We start from the raw sequence: 21,983 nt of genomic DNA on the forward strand, positions 1-21,983 counted from the left end.
AGAGGAGCCCCACAGCATCCCTCACCCCACAAGGGATCACTCACCTCAGCGGCTCTCACATAGCATGAACAACCTGCTTCTGGGCCCAACCGCCCCTCGAGGGCTTGGCTTACAGGGGGAGAGAAGGTACCCCGTCATTCCCCACTGCTGCCCAGCTGACAGCAGGTAGGACCAGATTTCCGGGGCTACACCCCAGTGCTGCAGATCCCAACATGCCTGACGCCCTGCCGTGCCGGAAAGCAGGAGCTGGGAGCACAGCAATGCTGGAAGGATAAGCAGAGAAAAGAAAAGCTCCAATGCAGCAGCTGGGTTTAGAGGGGATGGATGAGCACAAATGCTTTTCAGACCTCACTGTGTGGACAGATGTGGATGAGCACAGAAAAGGGGTTAACTCGCATGTGTAATGTTTTTCTTCTTGGTCGGGATGAGGGGATTGAGTGCACCCTCAGTCGGTTTGTAGGTTACTCCAAACTGGGAGGACATGTCAATCTGTCTGAGGGTAGGAAGGCCCTATGGGGGGATCTGGACAGGCTGGATCACTGGGCTGAGGCCAACTGTATGAGCTTTAACAAGACCAAGTGCCAGGTCCTGCACTTTGCTGGAATCTGGGCCTGTGTGAGGATTTTTACATTCCTGAGCCATCAGCACAGCTGGAACTGGCCAGATGAGGTAACAGCAGTCTTTGCCCCCAGGAGGTTTCAGCCCCACAGTCACACAACCCTACTGAGAAAAGGAGTAGCCACCACACTGTGCCTTGCTGGGAGGAGGGAACCCTCCTTCCTGCTGTGAGGGGATGGAGACCTGTCAGAGAAAGAGCTAAGAAAGCTGGGAAGCAGTTGGGCTGTCTGTTTGCTGAAGCTATGAGGGTAGAGAAGAAGGATGTCCAGCCCGGAGGAGGCAGATGAGGGAATGTCAATAAGGACAGAAGTGGAGCTGAGAGAAGTGGCAGGTCTTCCTGATTCTGTGCCCAGGGTCTGACTGACATGGCAGGGAGATGCACTGGCTGGGTGACAATGTGTCGATGAAGTTTGGTCAGGGCCAGGATGGAGATAGTGTGACTGCATGTGTGATGCTGAGCCCATGCATCATGTCCTTGCTGTGACTTGGTTGCAAACACACTTTGCACTCATACTATCTGGATTGAAAAGTCACCTGGGGAGGTGCTGTCTGCAAAGAAACAGGCAGATCTGTGAGAAAAGGGTGGGAGATGAAACCTAGGCAACACAAATACAATGCATGAGAAGGAGCATCTCTGGGAGCATGAAGGGAGTGAGGCAGTGACACTGGAGAGCCCAGGCTGAGGTGGCAGAGCAGTGCTGGCACCTTGTGGAGGTGCACAACTGCTACTGGTGAGGCAGCGGGGCTGGATGGAGTCCATGGAGATGACAGCCCGGAGAGGTCCATTGCATGGGGGGAAACAGGGAAAGGTGTAGGGGAAGCCTGCTCCCTGCTTGGCATTCTGCCTTCAGCCTCACTGGGTTTCTTGTGGTTTAATTTATTTTCAATACAGTGTTGGAGGACACAGGCCCCAGAAACCTTTAAACCTTAGAAATAAAGCGGCTGTGAAAGAAAGCAAAGTGAATACATCAATTCCTTCCTCAGAAACTCTGTTTAGGACCTGCAGGGCACCTGGCTTTGCTCCCACTGGGCAGGCAAGGTGTAATACCCTGATGGAGGCCTCGTTCTCAGAATAACATCACCCAGACCATGTGTGCTGCAGTGAGTGAGAGCCACCAGAGAGCCATAAAGGAGCAGGTGGAGAGCTACCTCTGACTAGAGGGGTCACTGTGGATGTGACAAAGTGGCAGAAGCAGAGAGAAAGGAGCAAATCAGGTTTATGGGCTCTTTATAAAATACCATTCAGCCTTGATAATGCTACTGATTGATGTAAGCGGGCAGGGTCAGGAAGGCTAAGGGTTCCTGGGGACTTCATGCAGGTGGTTCTAAATCCATATACTGGGGCCAGCACCTTTCCCAGGCTCCATCTGGAGAAAACCTTTTCAAGAGGAGTTTCAGTGGGCAACAAGGTGAAATGCTGTTGGATGCAGCTCCCCTCCTGATGTGCTGGTGTCAAGGATGCAGAGTAGGTGCTCAGTGACCACAGACAGCTGACTGGCTGACATGGAGCCTGGAAAGAGCTGTTTGGGTTCTCCGCACTGCCACAATTCCACTCAGCCTCCTCTGCTGTCCTGCACCCCTTGTATGTTGCCCACTACTGCACTTCATCCTTCATTGAGGCTGAGGAACCTCTGGTGCCAGCGCCTTACTTCCTCCTTTCCCTCTTCCTCACTCAGAACGTGGTAGGTCTGGTTTGTGAAGCAGCCACGGCGAATCACCTGAAAGAAGAGCCCGAGTTCATAGAGTCGGTACCACTGCACTTCCTAAGATATGAGATAGCCCTCTGTTCAGCTCTGAGGCTTCGTTTCCAGTAGGAAGTTGGTGTATGGGGGAGATCCTCCTTTGTGAGAGGAAATACAAGGACAGCCTAATGGATGGAAGGCTTCCCATGGCTCCCTATCTTGACACTCTGCAGTCACGTATCAACGCCTGTGCAAATCCCACTGTTCAGTGGGAAGACAGCAGGCCTTCTGTGCTGTTGGCATCCCTCCCATACACACCCAACTCTGTCCTTTTGGAAGGAAAAGCATTGACAGGTGAAGTCCCGCAGGGACTTGTGTCTTCTGTGCAAGCATGGACCAGACTGCCCAGTGAAGTTGTGGATGTTCTTCCCTGGAGATGTCCAAGGTTGGGCTTTGAGAAACCTGGTCTAGAAGGAGCTGTCCCTGACTATGTTATGGGGTTGGAACTAGATGATCTTAAAGGTTCCTTCTAATATAAACCATTCTACAATTCTATGCCCAGGCATGGAGGAGAAGGCAAATGAAAGTAAAGGATGGTAGAGGCTGCTTCTTACCCTCTGGTTGTAGAGGCTGTGCTGCAAGCACTGGTAGCTTTTGAAGGCGCAGTAAGTGGGGTGCTGAACTCCACCCGAGTCGCAGATCTGGGGAGATGGGAATGAGAGCCAGAGAACAGAGAGGAAAAGGAGAGGTGGAGCACCCTCCCAGCACCCACCTTGCTTGGGAGATCCCCCGCTCGGAAGGTTGTATATTCTGCCTGCAGCCAGAGCATCACACGAGGGTCATCGCAGCCCTGGGTGGCTATCAGACTGCACCAGTACTCTGGTCGCAGGCCTCTGTAAACCTGTGTGCCAAAGTACTCCGAGGACTCTGGGAAGCTGGTCTGCAAAGAGGTGGGATGAAAAGAGCCGCGCATTTCTCCCTCCTTCCCCACCACTGCGACCATCTCCCTCCTCGGAGGCCAGAAGGAGACGCAGCACGCTCAGTACCTTGTTGCCTGCAGCCTGATGCTGGGCTGAGATCTGAGGGTTGATGTATGCGATGAAGCCACCTGACTTGCAGTGAACGCGCCTCAGATTGTAGATGCTCTGGCACTGCTCCATTTTCAGTGAGCAGAAAGCACAGGTAGGGCATAGGTCCACATGACGCCGCCCAAGGCTGTCACACACCTAGGGAGGTGTGATGGTCAGGTCAGGGGGAGAGGCTGGGGAGCCCTGGACCCTGGTGTGGGTTTGCCTAATTGACCCAGATAGGTTGGCTTCTTCTAGGGTGGCACCTGTAATGGCAGTGCCTACAAGCACTGTGGACAGTACTACAAGAAGCCCTGCTCACAATGGGGGTCAAAGGTGGACATCAGCATCTTTACCGAATTTCCAAACCCAAGGATTTTTTCTTCCAACTCCTTCCATGCCAGGGTGACAACTGAGGAGACACAGACTCCCTCCAGCACTGCATAGCACAGGATCATCACTGCTTCCTTCCTCTTCAGGGCAAGAAGACTGGCAGAAAAATGAATGAAGGAGGTCAGGTCTCTTCCCTTGCCATGAGGTAAGATAAGCTCTTAGGTGAAAACAGAAGGGGAGGAAATCAGCTCCAACATAAAATGTAAAGGAATGATTGGATGTTGTGTTGAGGGACATGGTTTAGTGGGAGCTATAGGTGATAGGTGAACGGTTGGACTGGATGATCGTTTAGGTCTTTTCCAACCTTGGTGATTCTATGATTCTATGAAAAAACCTTTCTGAGAAAGCCTTGGCCAACCTGCACAACCAACCTTTGTAACATGGATGGGGTTTATCAGGAACATGGCAGAGGAACTGGGTTAGGAGCACAGCTTTGGGGATTTTCCCACTATCACCAAAGCAGCCGCTGTGTAGTTTTATCTATCCATATTACAAGATCTTTGTTAGAGTCTGCTGAGGGCTGATTATGGGACAGTCCCATTGCGGTCTGGAGAGTACTATGTCTCTCTACTGCTCAAGGCAATGTTTTTGATGGAAAGAGGAATGAATTGGTAATAATGGTGGTGAATTAACTATTCACCCAAACTCATGCGGGAAGTCACAGGTAGAAAACAGGACAGTAGGATAACAACAATAAGAATATTTTATGTCTCAGGAACAGCAGAAATTGTAGGCTATTATACAAGAATCATGTGAATTATCAACAGTGATGCAGAAGACATAAAAACACTCATTAAATTTCTTTCCTGTGACCAGGGATAAGTCCCAGTGATAAATAGATAAACAGGCAGCAACTGATCATGTTAAGATGTTCTTGAAATCCATTAATGTGCTAATGTGTATGGAGGAGTTTCCCTGAGACTGGCAGAGACCTCAGAGAAGAAATAGGTGGAGAAACTGGAGGAAGGTCATTAAGACAAGATTTCCCAACACCTGGAAAACATTCATAGAGAGTGGGAGGGCTAAAGGAGCTGAATGTAGCTGAGCGAAGGCACTGCTGAGTGAGCACTTGGTCTGCACCACTGCCTGCTTCTGAAATGAAGGGAACAGCTCCAGAGATGGTTTCTCTGTGTCTTGGAGGTATAATAAAGATAGCCCGAATTTCAGTTAGGAATGGGGCTGTAGGTCAGAAGTAATTATTCAACACCCCAACAGCGAGCAGCGAGCAGCAGCAAACGAGCATGTCGGGATCTCTGAAGGGCTTCTCATTTAGATACTACAAGAGAACCTGGAAAATCTTGGTCACAAAAAATATCATGAATGTCTCCATGCTATTTTTTTTAAGATGTTATGGTCAGAATTGTTTTATCAGAGTGCTGCAGATGCTGCCTGAGCCTGCATCAAAACAAGAGAAGTTGTTTCTTCAACACACGGTGTTGTGCTGCACTCTAGACAGGCTGCAAATAGGATTCTGGGGATACAGACACATGGATGAATTATAGCAGTGCAAACCCACAGCACATCAACATCTGCTGAAAAAATGAAGGCACTTCAAAACCTGGAAACTGATGTATTGTAAGACTGTTTCTCTCTCACTCTAATACACCACAGTACAACCGGCCTGGTCGGATGTTTGAGGAGGGAAGATTCCTTTTTCAGAAGGAACAAAATGGTGGTCAGGTGAAGTCCCTGGTGACTGGAAAAAAGGTAATACCACACTCACTTTTAAGAAGGGCAGAAGGGATGACCCAGAGAGCTACCAACCCTTTAATACCTTCATCAGTTACACTGACTGTGGGATCAAGTGCACCCACTGCAAGTTTGTAGATGATGCCAAGCTTTGTGGTGTGACTGACATGGCCAAGAGACAGAATGGCATCTAGAGAGACCAAGACAGGCTTGAGAAATGGGCCCAGGTGAATATCATGACATCAAGAGGAGGGCCACAAAAATGTCCCAACAGATGGAACACCCCCCTACAAAGACAGGGTGAGAGAGCTGGGGCTGTTCAGCCTGAAGAAGAGATGGCTCTGGGGAGACCTGAGGGTGGCTTTTCAAAAGGGGGCTATGAGAAAGAAGGGGACGGGATCTTCAGAAGAGTCTGCTGTGATGGGACAAGGGGAAATGGATTCAAACTAGAAGAGGAAAGATTTAGATTGGATATAAGGAAGATATTTGTAAGATAGGAGTAACGAGGCACTGGAACAGGATGCCCAGAGCTGTGGTGGAAGCCCTGTCCTTGGAGACATTCAAGGTCAGCTTGACAGGGCTCTGAACAACCTGATTTAGGTTGCAGATGCCTCTGTTCATTGCAGGGGAGTTGGACTAGATGACCTTTAATGATCCTTTCCAACTCAAAAGATTCTATGATTCTATGAAAAGAATGCAAACTGAGGAGAGCAGTGACAGGTACCAATTCAGGCAGAGCTGGAAAGAATGAAAATGTGCCAGCACAAAGAGAAACAAAGTCCATTTACTATGGAGAGAGCAGTTCCAAAACCTGTAAGATCCTTTGTGTCTACTCCTACATCCCATGAGTCCATATAATCTCTCTCTATAAATATTTTATTTATTTATTTTAATTTTTCTATTCCTTTGTAAACACTCTCAGGAAAGCTTTTGAAATTTAACAAGAAGTCCCTCTGGTCTGTGCTGATCCCAGATGAGGATCCTGCCTGTGGCTGTTTAATGCAGCCTCTTCAGCATTTCATTGCGACTGAGCACTGAGCTTCCCTGGGAGAGGAACCAGGGGCAGCCCCCGGGTGCACCTAATGCTACTCCTCTGCAGTGAAGTGCTCTTTGAGTGAGAATTACCTAACACTTAAGAGTTTTTCTCTAGAGCAGTTGTTGCAGAGCAGCCCAAGAGAGCCAGATTTCAGTCTGTTGTGCTGATAAGCCTATGGCAGCTGAAGGCAGTCTCTGCCAGCACTCAGAGCCTGACTGCTCAGTTACAGCTGGATCTTAGGCTTTAAACACCAGAGAGCTACCTGGGTCAGCTTGGTAAGACTCACACTCTTTGATTAATGACCCTGAGAATTCCTCTCCAAAATTACCTGAAACGATTTACCCACACATATATCACTGTTGTTTCACTACTCGTTTGCTATTCTAGTGGCATGTTTTGATTTTATTGCTTCTTTATCATACCAGCATGACCAAACCATTACAGTGAGAAAGACATTAACAGTCATTAAAGATGATACGAATAGCTCTAGTGTTTCCATCAACGAGGTAGAAAAACAGTCTTGCTTTCTATACTTAAAAAAAAAAGCACAACAAAAACAACAACAACAAAAAAAGATAATAATAACATGAAGCTTAGAATGTGTTTGATACTAAATGGTTTCAACAGGCTTTGCTTTGTTCCTGCACAGTACTAATACAGTACTAACACAGCAACAAGTGCTGCCCAAGCCAGATGTAAACAGAGAGAACTACAGGGAGAAGGGAGAGAACTCAGCTCCTGCCTTCTTTAAAAAGACTGCTTCCAATAAGTAGCTATAAAGCATCTGGTGAATCTTGATGACCTACTTGCTCTGAACGGACTCAAAGTGAGGAGTGGGCAGAAGCCTGTGCTTCATGACAAACTTCAGACTCATAGACCATACCCAGTATAGTCTATCTCCACAGATCAGAACGTCTTGCACTCCTGAGCACAACTCACACTTTGCTGCTGACCACATATGCAAAAACACAAAGCTGTGCTATAGCATCCTTCACCTATCCAGGAAGTAGAGTCATACCATCAGCCTGAGGCTAACAAGAAATTACGCTGCTTTTGCTTTCACGTCTATTTTCATCACTATCTCTGTTTTACATCTCTGCTCTGAGGTTGGCTGGCCTCAACGGTTGCCATTTGGGTTGGTTTACCAGCTCTGTTTTATGTGCACCTGGGCCACTGCTGGTTTCCTTCCCAGAGACCACAGTTGGCACTGCAGTGATCAGAGATGTTACCCGCTGCTACTCATAGCAGCACAGAGCCTCTTGGTGTGGTCACAGAGATGTTGTAGCAATGGTGAAGTCTCACCCCAGCCCAGTAGCACTGCTGCCTGATCCCTGTGCTTATCAACACGCTGCTGAGGAGAGAAGATAAGGAGCAAACAATGGCTTTGTGACTTCTGACCTGTGGGGATTGCTGCAGGAAACCAAAACCACTGAGGGAAAGTTAATGTGAACAGATTCAGAAAGAAAAAGAGTATATCTCAAGTAAGACATGGCATGGTTATAATGTACTGAAGCCAAAAAGGGTTTGTTGATGTATCATGTAGCCCAGAACAATAATTATCTTCCAGTCCATTCATAACAGGAGATGTTTAACGGTACATATTAGGAATAATATGTACCGTTAAACCTTTTTGAGTCAGTGAGTCTGAGAAATCTCTCTCAAATTCTTAGCACGCAGGCTGAGGGGATCTCCAGCCACCTGACATCACCTCAGAGTGCCAGGGATGTCTCAGCAGGCTGTGCATGCCCCAAGAGCAACGGCACAAGTCAACTGGCAAGTACTGGACACAAGAGTCACTGGGAGCATGAAGCATTACACTGCATTGGTCCATGCACCAGGAATCTGGCTGTGTCAGTGATACTTGGGATGCTGAATGGGATGCAGGGGTCATACAGGACAAACATTGCAGCAGCAGGAATCTCTGGGAAAAGGGCAAGGCAATTCAAATTGCATATAGGCAGCTTCGTGGAGAAGAAATACAAGGAGGTAAGAAGCAATTTAATCATGGGGCAGAAAGCACAACAAGAACGAAAAAAATGAAAATAGATATAATAAGCTGCATCTTTTTTTCTCCATAATGAATCACTGCTAGCAGAAACAGTACATAAGAGTGCTTTGAGTTCTCAAGCTGGTTATTTGGCTGTCACTGCCATCTGTCCCTCAAGGTCACAGCCAGCCTCACTGAGTAGCACAGAGCAGCTGCCACAGGCAGGGCCGAGTGAGGAGGGATGGGAGTCCTGCTGGACATGAGCCTGCAGGGCAGATGTGCATCCTGAGTCCAACAGCCAGGTCACAGCTACGTGCACCCGGTGTTAAACCCAGTGCTGAGCAGGAGCCTGTGTGCCAATCGGTCCTACCCATCACTGCAGGAATGGAAATGCCTCAAAGCACGGTGCCCCTTTTTCAGGTCATGCTTTGAAGTCCCTTGGAGAGGAGGCAGGATGTGGTGAGCAGTAAAGCTGACAGGCGCAGCCTAGCTCGCCTTTTTATCTCACTTGAGTTTAAGCTTTGCTTAGCGTGATTGATGGCACTCGGCTGTCAGGTTGCAGACACAGTCAGCATTAGTGTCTTTGAGGAACTCTGCAACAGAATAACGAGTGTCATCTGCAATCACAGTGGTCCCTCTGTAATCCCAATATAACTAAATCAGAGCAAGGCACAATTTCAGAGGCAGGGAAAAACAAACATATCTTCAGTGAAGCATAATTTCGCCTTACATACACCAGGAAATGTTGGCTGGGCAGTAAAAGCCTCCTGCAGTGTTAGGAAGGAGGATGACATAAGTTACAACCTTGTAAGAGAACAGTTACGGTTCTAAGAACGTGATGCAGTTACATGGAGAAGTGGGATCTCAGGCTCAACTCCAGCAGCGTGTGGTGTTTGCAGAAGGCACCACGTGTGCAGTCATGCACAAACCGATGCACTTACAGGAAAGTCACTGCCCCGAGACGAAGAGAAGCTGAAATGACGTATCTATGAAAATCACATCCTCTGTACCAAAGTACGAAAGGATCAAAAAGCAAATGTGAGGGTAAGAAAACGATGCTTTGCAGACCTTCTCTATTTGGGCTCAGCAGCCCCACCTGCCTGAACAGTGACGTGGATGGATCCTGTCAGATCACCGCTAGGTCACAGAAATGGAGAAGGATGCATGAAATGACTGCAACAAGCTGGACTGCCACAGGCCCAGTGTAGGCCTGGTGTGGGAGCAGCTTTGCTCTGAGAAGTGTTAAAATGCAAATGCTTTCAAAGCCAGAACTACAAACAACCTAGGGGGAGCAGAGCCAAAATCCAAAGTGCAAAGACATGCATGTGCTTGAGGAGCAGTACAGGTCCTGCCAAGGCTGGAGTAAGGCTCTGAGCTCCAGAAACCCTCACACTGTGAGTGTGAGGAAGCACCTCCTGCAGGCTGCCCAGTCTGCCTATAGGTGGGAGCTGAGAGGAAGGTGAGCACAGTGTGGGGAAGTGCACAAGGCAAAGCCCTTCCTGCACACAGCTCAGGCCCAGACAAAATGCAATTCACTCATGTCACCAGAACAGCAACAGAACACTTGTTAGCAATGTTCACTCGTGCAAGGGGAGGGAGGTGTGCAAGGGACTTCCCATGCATACACCTGCTCTGGATGGGGCTTGCTCCTGGGTGCTCACCCCCTGTTCAGGGCAGGGCCACTGGCAATGCTGCTACCAATGCATGAGGAACAAGCTGAGTGCACGGCATGTGGCAATGAATCAGCACTGCACCAAGTGTGGAGCTGAGTCTGCCTCACCTGCCAGGGAGGGCCATGTTCTTCATGCTCTCCTTTGTGCCGCTGGTCATGCTCCCCAGTTCTGAAGCGGTGGCAGGGACCTCTGTGCCAGCCTGGGTCTCCAGGGAGAGCGCCGTACTGATGAGCTGCCAGACGCCACGCTGCAGGCGGTGCTCCCAAGTGCTCTCTGCCCAGGCATGGGGTTGCAAGGGGGCAGGGGCAAGTGGGACCGGCTTGACAGTTGGTGGTACAGCTGGGCCCTTGTCATTCACGGGTCTGGGCAATACTGGCATGGCTGGTGGGATCTTCTGCATCTGTGGTTTCTGACTTGACAGTGCATAGGAGTACTTCAGGAGCATGTCCACGTTGGAGTGCAGGTGGCGGTCAGCAGGAGAAAGAGGCCGCTTCTCTGGTGCTGGGGAGAGAGCAGGACAGGAGGGTTGGGGTCAGAGCCATTCCAGCAGTTGTTCTCCAGCAGCACAGAGGGAACCCTTCTGAGGGCAGCCAGATAACTGCCTCCCCTCTTAGCAGAACCATGACCGTTCTGCACAGGTGCTTCCTGCTGGACTAGGACTGGGGATCTACAGCCTCTCTGGGCAACCTGTGCCAGTGCTCCATCACCTGCACAGCACAGAAGTGCTTCCTGGTGTTCAGAGGAAACCTCCTGTGCTCCAGTTTGTGGCCACTGCCTCTTGCTCCTTCTCAGTCACAAGACCATTCTGCAGGCCAGGAAGAGGGAATTCCCTAGGCAGGGTGCTGACGTGCCAGCACCTGTATGTCTACCAGTCCCACAGTACAGCATAGAACCAAACCTCACGCCCAGTTTTTCTGGAGGGAAGAGCAGTTATGGGCAATCATCAGGTAATCAGAGGAACCCAGAGCCATTCAGTGCATCCACACCTGCTTCTGTAGGAGAGCTTCCATCTTTTGTCCAGAAGTCCGCATCGTAAGGTTGCTGCTGAAGGCCTTTTGGAATAAAACTTGGACATGGGATTCGCTGAGTGGAAAAGAGAGAAATAAGAGTCCCTTCCCCTTCCCTTTCCCCTTCCCCTTCCCCTTCCCCTTCCCTCCCATCCCCTCTCTCCCCAACAGGGATTCTCTTCCTAAATCTGTCCCCTTCTTATCCCAGCTGACATTTCTCCCTCATGGCCCCAGTCCCACTGCTCACCTTTACATAGAATTTGCGCTTGGAGCAGCGATACTGGGCGAACTGGCAGAAGGTCTGAAACCATGGTGCCTCAGGGAAGGCAGAGCAGACAGGTCCTAGGGATGGGTGAGAGAGAAGGGAGCTAGGGGCAGGCTGCAGGCTCAGCCAGAGAATGACTGGAGACCAGCATCTCTCAGAGAGATGCTTGTGTTTAGATCATGCTTGTGATGAATAGTGGGTTAAAGCTGTCTGCCCCCAGGTGGAGATCACAGCTTGGTACTGCTAAGACTCCTGACATTTGATGCTACATTTTCCTGTACTCTCCCCAGCGGTTCAGTTCACCCATCTGCCCTTATCTACATGGCATCTTTCTTTTTACAGAAAACCAAACCTCCTGTTTGTAGAATGCAGTAAGGATTCTTATTCACTAAATCAGAGAATGGTTTAGGTAAGAGGACATCTGGATGTCACCCAGTCCAATGTCCTGCTCAAACAAGGCCACCTACAGCGTGGTCCCTTAAGGGTGAAAACTAAAAAGGCAAGTAGCAGTGTCATGGGTTAAGAGATGAACAGACCAGGTCTGGGATCACCAGGGAAGACAAATGGAACAAAATACATAGGTCACTCTGAAAGTAATGCTCCCTATTTGCTGTTTCAATTCCAGCTCATAGTGGTGACATCACATCTTATCACCATTAATAATATGATCCAAGAAACTGTCACCTTCAGTCTCATATTGGTTCAACAGGTCCTGACAAACTTGCTTCATCCACACTTCCATGTCGGACTCCATTTTGTCAGACTGCTCCTCTGCTGCCATCTGTTGCAAGAGAATATTGGCAGGAAGGTTCAGTCTCTACTGCCATACCAGCAACATCCATCTCTGACATTGTGGGTCAAAACAATAAAATAGGAAGCATTACTTTCAGAGCAGTCCTTGTAAGTTGGTAGTGATTCTAGCCATACCAGGGTTAGTGGAAAGTCCACAGCACCAATATGGTATGGGCAAAGTCTGTGCCTGTCCACACCTGTACAACAGCATTGAAGGGCACTGCTGACCTTACTGGCTCAAATCTGCAGCCCAAAACCCAGGGAAATAGCTTATTGTTGAATCTGGCTATTAACTTTGGCAGAAGTGATGGATAAACATAAACATGAAGATGGTCATCAATCAGGAACAGGCCATCTCTTCAGGCTTTGCGGCCAATTCCATGTGCAGGAGCTCCAAGCAATGGAAGGTTTCCAAGTAACGAGCAACTATTTTACAATTAGATCTTCACTGAAAGATGGAGCCAGCCAAGATGCTTTTACACCAGTGTTACACTAGTGTTAGGAAAACTTCCTCCTGGCTCAGTTCATCCATGTAAAAGAACACCAGGATGGGAAGTGAGAGGCCCAGAGCAGAGCAGCAGCGGAAATGTCTCCAACCACTACCATGAGACGGGAAGCCCAGGACCTCTCCCCATGTCTCTTGGTGCAGGATTGGAATCATTCCCCTGGCACAGCTGCAGAAACAAGCAAGAAATAGTTGCCCTCAAGCTGCAGTCCAAATAAGCAGAGACATTTGGATAATCATTCATTTCATTGACGTTCATAGCTAAATATAAAGACATATTTTTTTATGAGAAAATTGCTCTTATTTTTTTTTTTTCCTCAGAAGAAAAATACAACAGAAGTAGTCCCAAGTTTTTCAGCTGCAGAGATATAATTATGCCACTTAAATTCTCTGATGCAGGGGTGCAGGGAAAGTATGATTGCAGAGATTTAAAGGGTGCTGTTGCTATGGCACTTTCTGAACTGGGATGTTTCTTGGTTACAGAAATGTTAAACACTTTAAAAAGCAGCTTATCAGCTCAAGGTTTCTTAAAGGCCTATGAGAGCCTTCTGCATTAAACCCTAGATCTATCTGGAAAGAGCTGTTCATTTCAGCAAGGCTAACCTGGGAGGAATCCAGAGGCACTGCAGAAGCATCCAAGGATGAAGTTAGGAAAGCTAAAGCCTAGATGGAACTGAATCTGGCCAGAGATGTCAAGGATAATAAGAAGGGTTTCTATAAGTACATAGGTAACAAAAAAAGACCAGGGATAACATGGGCCCATTTCTGAAGGAGACCGGGGACCTAGTTATGCAGGGTATGGAATGGTCTGAGGTTCTGGACACCTTCTTTGCTCCAGTCTTTACTAGCAAGAAAAGCCTTCAGAAATCCCCGGTCCCAGAAAACAAAGAGAAAACTGAAGCTGTGTTCTTGGTGGAAGATGATCAGACCAGACAATACTAAAGTGAACTGGATCCATGGATTTCAACAGAATGAACTCTCAAGATGGCGGATGTTACATGTCAACAACCAGATAATTATCAGGAGCCATGCTAGACCAACAAGACGAGGTTCTACTATGAAATAACTGATGAGGGGAGAGTGGTGGATATTGTCTACCTGGACTTCATTTAAGCCTTTAAGGCTGGCCCATAAGATCCTCATAGAGAAGTAGTCGATGTGTGGAGGAGATGGAGAGGTGATATAACAGCAGCCCGCAATGACTTGGAGGAGTGCTAAAGAACAAGAAATAAAAACTTCTTGGTGGTGCCAAATGAAATAAGAAAGAAAAACCTGCAGATTCCTGCTCAAGAAGTTCATACTGGACACTTTTTTGTAAGAAAAATGGCACAGCACTGGAAGCTCCTGGAGAGGCAAACAGACCACCTTTGGAGGTGTCCATAACTTGTCTGCCCAAAGCCAGGCTGATCTAGTGCTGAGATGATACTGCTCTGAGCCTGACTTTGGACTACAGACCCCAAAAAGGCCCATCCCACCACCATTCCCACTGTCTGAAGGCATTTGGACAGATATTACTTCTGGAAATGAGGTGGTCCCAGCAGCACCCTGAGGTATTCACAGTGTCCTACCTTCGGGGACCTGGCCATGGTTCTCCTGCTCGTCCAGCCGCAGGACTGCAGGGCTGAGGCAGCCGAAGGTCTGTCGTAGGTGGCAGGATGCTTGGGCCTTCCAGGTTGGCCACAGGCTGGAGAAGAAGAGCTGGTACTCACCGTCGGATAGGGGGCTGCCCACGGGAGGCACTGGTGGCGCAGCAGAGGATGCCAGCAACATCAGTAGTCCTGGGAAGACAGCAGGATGTACTTCCTCTCTCTTGCCTTTGGCTGGGGTCCCCCTTCACTCCTACATCCCCTGTGCCACCTTCCACTCCACATCCTATCTTAGAGCCTCCAGATCCCCGCCCCTGTCTGAGCAGGACTGAGGGCTGGAAGGGAGAGCAGGCCCAACACGGTGGTCTTGTGGGAGGCGTGGAGTAAGAGGAGGAGTGGGATGAGGGGACAGCAGCCTGGGGAGTCACTCACCCAACAGGGAGGGCAACCTCAACATTTCTACCCCTTGCCCCAGCACTCCCGTCCTGCTGGGCCTTCTGCTTGGTGGCCATGGCAGCAGTGGAATGAGAAGGGGATGGCATCACAGCTGGTGCCTGGAGGGACAGAGCCCTGCTGATACCAGTAAGGTGGGAAAGGCTGGTGGGAGTTCACAGGGACACAAGGTGTGAAGGGCTGCTGAGGGGACATGTAGACACAAGTCTCACTGGTTCTAGTGAAGTGGGAAGGGCTGGTGGGCACTGGAGCAACCAGTATAGGAGACCTGAGGCACAGGCTTATGATGTGGGAGTCTGAAGGGGCTCTGGCATGACCATACCAGAAGGGATGAAGGAGCTGATACAGAGAGCAGCTCCTCCTCTGGCTGGATGTCTCCTGGTGTGACAGAGAATGACCACAGTCATCATGGGCAAGGAACTATCAGTGTGGCTGCAAAGCAAGGTCTGGCACAGCCGCAACAGAAACTGCATCTGTAAGCAAAAACCAGGGTGGCACAGCAGTTCTCAGTACCTACTGCATCACCACAAGGCCTAATCTGATCTGAGAGCTGCACGCAAAGCAGAGTGTTGGACAGCCCAAACAGCAGGTAGCCCCTGAAGAAGTGGTTTCCAATGCAGATCGCAGAAGATGCAAAAAGCTCTGCTTTGTGCAGCAGCTGCAGAGAGAAGTGCAGATATGATACGCTGGCTGCCCTTGCAGGGCACCAGCTGCCAGCGAACAAAGTGGCCACACAAGCTGCCAGGAAAGATCAAACCACTGCAGCCAGGCACTACAAAGGCACCTGGCAGCAGCACAGAGCTCAGGAGACAAGCTACAGTTTGCTCCAAGAGGTCCTATTGACAGGCAACACTTCCAAGAAGCTTGAAGTCCAACCATTTAACAACAGCACTGAGTTTTAGGGTGCTTTTATAGCATCTTTCAAACACAGCGAGCAGGAGACATTTTCTAGCAGCTTCTTGCCGCTCCCAATAAAACAGGCAACAAAGCTCGAGCTTTTCCCATTTCTTCTTTTTTCCACTGCAGAGTTGGAGATGCATTTTAGACACTTCTATGACTTTCAGCTGCCCAGACTCATGAATCACCTCTGCTCTGCAGTGACAGCAGAGCCCAGGCTGGCTTCTGCCATAACTGAACATCTCCCTGGGGGAATATAGTGCTGACCTCAGTGGCTGATGGAAATTCATGACTGAGGAAAGCACGGCAATTTGGCACGTTACACAGGGTTATCATGAGAGCCATTGTTTGGACCTCCTGTTTATGGCATATAGAATGAAGCAAGAATGAGTGGGCCAGAGTCCCTGAATGTTCACTGAGAACTCAAACATGAGGAATATGCTGAAAGAGCTGACAAAGGAATCACCCTTGGTTGATGTTTTAGTAACAGATCCTAGGAAGAACTACTGAGTATTTAGAAAAACTATGCTTTGATATGAGGGCGGGTTGGATGCTTTGTGCCTCCCACGTACATAAAGGCTTTCTGAGGCTGAGTCCATCCTACCTCTGTGAGCTACTCTGGGTTCGGTTCAGCTCGTCAGGAATCCTTCAGGGAGTTCTTACAGTCCACAATCACACAGAACAGCATTGCACAGTGTGCAGCAGGCAGGGAGATGGTGAGTGCAGGGGAAGCTGTCTGGCTATGATTGTGCCAGCTGGCTCTGAGACACCTTGTGTATTTCTGCAAAGACTATTTCATCTGCAGGGCAAGGATGAGGACGGGATAAACGTTTTGGAACAGGAGTCATCAATGCAGAGAGCTGCAGAGGCTGCTCCCTGCTGTGGGGTCACCAATTGCAGCTGTCTGCAAGGTACAGCACAAGAGCAAGATTAATTCCAGCATTTCCTGATATCTGAGGGCTATCTTGGCACCAGTAAGGTTACACTACAAGCTCTATCATTCATGCCCTGGAGCAGATTCGCAGCCTTGTGTTCAGAAGATAACATTTCCTGCAGATATGTTCCTGTGCTTGTCTGAGCGGAGCGGGCTGTAACCCCCAGGCCTACAGCACATCCTGCAGCAAGTACTGCCAATAGCACTGGGAGACGGTCTGTGTTTTCCCTGTCACTGTCTGATTGCTGTGTCCCCAGACACCACTGACAGAAGCAATGCCTGAAAGCCCAGGAGCGTAGCTCACAGACCCTTCCTCCTCTGCTACCAGAGAACAATGCCCTTTCCTTGATCAGGCTGATGGAAAACATCACAGGATGGAGGTGAGAACAGAGAAATATGCTGGATATGATGCATTGATGAAGCCTGACCAACCACCACTGTGCTGGGGTGGTTCTGTGAGCTGCTGATGGCCTGGCACTGACCTGGGCCCTGGCTCTGCTGGGGCAAAGGGGAGCATGGAGCCAGGTCAGAAATGGGGCTGGCATCTCCACAGACAAAAGCATGAGACAGCGTGGTGAATTAAACCAAAATGATACAGATGGGTTTAATAACAGGTTACCTAATCTCCACTCTGAGTTGTACTTCATTTCTGTAGGTTTGCTGTCACTGACTGAGAGCTATTCAAATATGCTGGTAAATATAGCTTTTACATTAAGATTAGCACTCGTTTTAACTTAGTGGGTGCGTTAATCTATTCACACTTACACGAGCACTATACAATAATAATATGCATTAATTCCGATACCTAATTTACATTTTATTTCATTAGGAAATAATGAAGCTTTTTTTTTTTTTTACTCATTTAGAAAATTGAGTATTTAATTGATTGCAAAAACAGCATTTAAAAATTGTTTCTTGAACTAATAATACAACCTTGAATGAACTGCCCTGGCCTTATAGGCAGGTGGGCTTAGGGCAGAACAACCTGAGTACAGCAGCCAGGTGTGAGCAGGGGGCTGGGCAACAGAGCTCCAGTGGTCCCTCCCCACCTAAATCTTTCTGTGGCAACTGAATAGTGTGTTGAGGCTTCAGAACAAGGAAATCTCACGGTCTCACACTTTTTCTGAATGCTTGTCATCGATGTGTAAAAACTAATTCCAGCCTGTTCTCCTCCCGGCCTGGTTTTCTGCTTTGAATGAGTTATCCCCTCAATGGCAGTGACCCAATCCACTGAAATTAAATGGTACAGAATCTAATTGTGCAGAAAGCAAACCTGCAAAAACAGACTGAAATGGACAATTTACACAATACTTTTAAACCAGGCTGTAGGAGCTTAGTGTTCAGTGTTTAGGTTTGCCTGTCCTTAAGACACAAGCAAAAATGTCTTTTTAAAACTAACGTTTGTTTTCTTAATGTATTCAGAAGAATAGACATAAATTAGCATATATTAATCAAGATCCTTGACTATTTTTATAAATGAAATGCATTTTGTTTGATAAAACATGGATAAATCTCCTGATACTGCAACTACTAGGCAGCAGAGTTGGAGGAACTGCAGTGCTATTAACCTCAGAAACACAAGATCCAGTTTCTGCCTGGGCCTAAAAGTAAAACCCTTTGCACACATTTTATGCAAGCAAAGCTTTCTGCAAGATCCTTAGCCAGAAATCTGAACTATCACTGACAAGGATAAGGTGTTCTTTAAAGCACTGCAGAACTGAGATTGGTGCAGAATGTTAGGAGTTAATAAGGAAGGAGTCTGAATCAGACAGTCAAGAATAATCAGAGCCGGATCTATACACTGGAACATTAGGAGAGGACAGAACACAACAAGGACTGTTTGGCACCAAGCTTGCACCACGGCATCCTCCTTGGATACACAGCAGAGTTCTGCGCTTCAGTGTTTGCTGTTCCCTTGAGACCATCCCCAGCACTTCTGAGAGCATCAAGTTCAACACCAGATCAAGACGGTCCCTCTTCCCCCAGTACTGCCCCTTTGAGGAGAGTGCTGCAGCCCTTCTTGCTTATTCCTGCTCCTTTAGAGAAGTCAGAGATTGCACGTTGCTATTTGCTTTGTCAGCTCTTCTGGCCTTACACAACAGGGAAAAAGTACACCCGTAGTCATTTATACAGGACAACTGCTCAGAGACTGCTGAACCAGCCAAGTCTGCTTGGTGCAGGCCACCGGTTCCAAGTTCACTTGGCAATTTGGATTATCATCTTAGACAATCCACAGCTGGGACATGAGCAATGTGTCTTGCCCTGCTCCAGCAGACACAAGACATCAGTGATCCCATTGCCACTTTGCACGATGACTCACTGCGGCTGAGGTGAAAGCATGAGATGCCCTTCATGTCCCCTTATGGAACCTGGAGTAAGAATCACCCACTTCTCTGCAGATGCTGGAGGGGAGCAATCCCATTGTTTTTTGCATCTACCACCTCCTGATAAGTTGCATCTGTGCAATGAGAAACTTCCTGGGAGAACCTGGTCTTATTTTCAGCCATTAGAAGCAAGCTGTCTCTCAGGTAAAGATATTTTTCTTCTCTGCTGTCAGCTTGAGATCTCCTGACTGATTTGGTCAGCATCTGAATCAAGCCCTAAGCTCATCAGCAACATCACCTTCTTCTCGGAACCACACAGCAGCCACTTCCTATCTAGCTTGCCCTGCTACCCACACACCTCACCCACCTGAGGACTGGCAGCAGCCCGGCTTTGTAGGGGAAATGATACCAGGCGACCTCCAGGAGTCCCTTCTAAACAGTGTTTCCAACTCTCAGATACGTATATTTATACATACTCATTTTCTCATAAGAATTCACCCCCAGTAATTTCAGTGAACACCACCAAAGTCTGCACTTGCTCTGCTGCCTGGGAATGATGCCCACTGTTAAGAAAATTGCATTGCTAGAAGATAAGCAGGTCGTTTGTGTGCATAGCCAATTTTTATTAGTAAATGCGCTTACAGAAGTCCTACCTCTTGTAGTGCCGCATGGCTCCAGCTACTGAATCTCAGCTTTGACTTTAGTCATTAACTATGTCATTACCAATTGCTCCAAGAGGCAATTTCTCCAGCTCCATTTGAGAAGGTGGTTATGTTGTGCTGACTGCTATTGCAATGAATCTGCCGACTACCCAGCTCTATTTAAAGGAGTTTGTGATGACTCTAACATAGCTTCTCCCCTTCTGAAGCGTTACAATAAAAACGAAGTAGACTTTCTGGATACTTACCTGAATGATCATTCCCATGATGGGTAACTATTAAAAATGACCTTTCAAAAAAATAACATCAGGTCATTTTTACTCACCCGAGAGAGCTGAGGGAACTGGCAGAGGTGATAGCCATGCCGGGGCAGAGTGGCTGCAAGACTGTGTAGAAGAAATAGACCTGGGTATGTCAGCTGAAGGCCAGCTAGCAGTGTGCCCATGCATCCCAGCTTGTATCAGAAATGGTGTCCCTGTTCCATGTCAGGTATGTTGGAATATGTAGAGGAACTGGACCTGGGGGCATTGATCGATGCTCAGCTGAACTTGAGCCAGTGATGTGCCCAGCAAGCCAAGAAGCCCAACAGCATCCTGGCTTGTATCAGAAACAGCATTGGCAGCAGGAACGGGGCAGTGATTGTCCCCCTGTACTCAGCTCTGGTGAGGCCACACCTCGAGTACTGTGTCCAGTTTTGGGCCCCTCACTGCAAGAAAGACATTGAGGCCCTGGAGTGTGTTCAAAGAAGGGCAACAAAGCTGGTGAGGGGTCTGGAGCACAGGCCTTATGAGGAGCGGCTGAAGGAGCTGGGATTGTTCAGCCTGGACAAGAGGAGGCAGGGGAGACCTTATTGCTCTCTGTAACTACCTGAAGAGAGGTTGTAGTAAGCTGGGGGTTGGCCTTTTCTCTCATGTAACTGGTGATAGGACTAAAGGGAATGGCTTCCAGCTGCACCAGGGGAGGTTCAGGCTGGACATCAGTAAACACTGCTTCTCTGAAAGATAAGTCAGGCAGTGGAATGGGCTGCCCAGGGAGGTGGTGGAGGCACTGACCCTGGAGGTGTTCAAGGAACGTTTGAACATTGTGTTGAGGGCCATGGTTTAGTGAGAACTATTGGTGATGGGTGGATGGTTGGACTGGGTGATCTTATGGGTCTTTTCCAACCTTCCTGATTCTGTGACAGATTTTGCTACTTCTGGTCAAAACGCTCCTATTGACCTGGAATTCTCATTTGCTTTACAGAGCAGCAGTTTACTTATAAGTTCTGCCCGTTTCAAACCTAGGCTGGTAACTTCCAGCTGACTTGTGGCAGTTCCTCTCTGCTGGACACATCCCACGAGTCCAGCAGAGAGCTGCTGCTTTTCCAGCATTTCAAACCTGTCAGGTTCTGGATCCCAGGCACCTGGGGCAGCTTTCACGGGGCTACGAATGCTATTCACTGAAGATTACAAATTCACATTGTTCTCCCCAATAGACAGAGTTGAAAATCCTCCTCACTGCTTGCCTGGGAAATATATCATTCCAATATGACACCAGCACCAACTCATAATAAATATTTTCCGAACACTTCCACCTCCTCTCATTACAAACAATTCTGCTATCTGCAGTTGGTAATGGACACGTGCCATGTTCAATTACGCCAGAAACAAAAGACATTCTAAAAAAAGCTGCTTGTTTTTCCAGCCCTGTCACTTGCAGGCTTTGTTTCCAATGGCTTCAATTTTGTACTTGGTCATTTCTAGCTTCTATTGATTCTACTATTTTCTCCTTTTTGGTGATTGAATTTTGCACAGTTATTGCTTTCATTCCTTTTCTTTCAATGTTAGTTTTTAACATCCTTTCTGTCATTGTAAGCCATTTACAAATTCTTGGTTTTCACACATATTTCTGTCTAAATTCCCACTTTCAATACCCCTCTAGCACACACTTCCCAGAGAGCTTCCAGCTAATGCTGGCTGTCACAACCCAGAGGCCAATCTCACCAAAAGCTTCCACCATCCTTTGTCATTCTTGCACTTGGCACATATGCAGTTTCTAACTGCATCATATCCTGCCTTTACTCTGTTCAGAACTCATTTGGTCAGCGGACAATGGAAGAGCCACTAAAGCCAGCTATCAGGACTGTGTTGAGGCCTTTGACTCAGTCCCCCATAACATCCTTCTCTTCAAATAATGTGGTTATGGATTTGATGGACGATTCAATGGAAAGAATCCCTACAAAGAGAGAGCATGAGAGAGCTGGGGCTGTTTAGCCTGGAGAAGAGATGGCCCCAGAGAAAACTGATAGCAGCCTTTCAACATTTGAAGAGGGACTATAAGAAGGAAGGGACAGACTCTTTAGCAGGGTCTGCTGTGACAGGACAAAAAGCAGCTTCAAACTAAAAGAGGGGAGATTGGAAATAAGAAAGAAGTTACG

General features: G+C 48.1%; 1 protein-coding gene across 3 annotated transcripts; it reads right to left on the reverse strand.

Moving 5' to 3' along the window:
- Window positions 1–1,817: 1,817 nt before the first annotated feature.
- On the reverse strand, window positions 1,818–15,740 carry ACRBP (acrosin binding protein). Of its 3 annotated transcripts, none has more exons than XM_015873157.2 (10): window positions 14,733–14,837; window positions 14,424–14,492; window positions 11,400–11,494; window positions 11,132–11,228; window positions 10,253–10,646; window positions 3,724–3,856; window positions 3,347–3,526; window positions 3,073–3,240; window positions 2,915–3,001; window positions 1,818–2,336 (listed from the first exon to the last, which is right to left on the reverse strand). In XM_015873157.2, exons 1-10 carry the CDS (start codon window positions 14,755–14,757, stop codon window positions 2,223–2,225), a joined length of 1,362 nt encoding a protein of 453 aa, XP_015728643.1. In that variant the 5' UTR covers window positions 14,758–14,837; the 3' UTR covers window positions 1,818–2,222. The 3 variants fall into 3 exon arrangements, with proteins under 3 accessions (XP_015728643.1, XP_015728625.1, XP_015728633.1); XM_015873139.2 differs by having other exon boundaries at window positions 14,283–14,492; XM_015873147.2 differs by lacking the exon at window positions 2,915–3,001 and having other exon boundaries at window positions 14,283–14,492; window positions 14,733–15,740.
- Between the last annotated feature and the right edge of the window lie 6,243 nt (window positions 15,741–21,983).

The sequence above is a fragment of the Coturnix japonica genome, chromosome 1, assembly GCF_001577835.2.
Source record: "Coturnix japonica isolate 7356 chromosome 1, Coturnix japonica 2.1, whole genome shotgun sequence".
In the NCBI taxonomy this organism is placed as follows: Eukaryota; Metazoa; Chordata; class Aves; order Galliformes; family Phasianidae; genus Coturnix; species Coturnix japonica.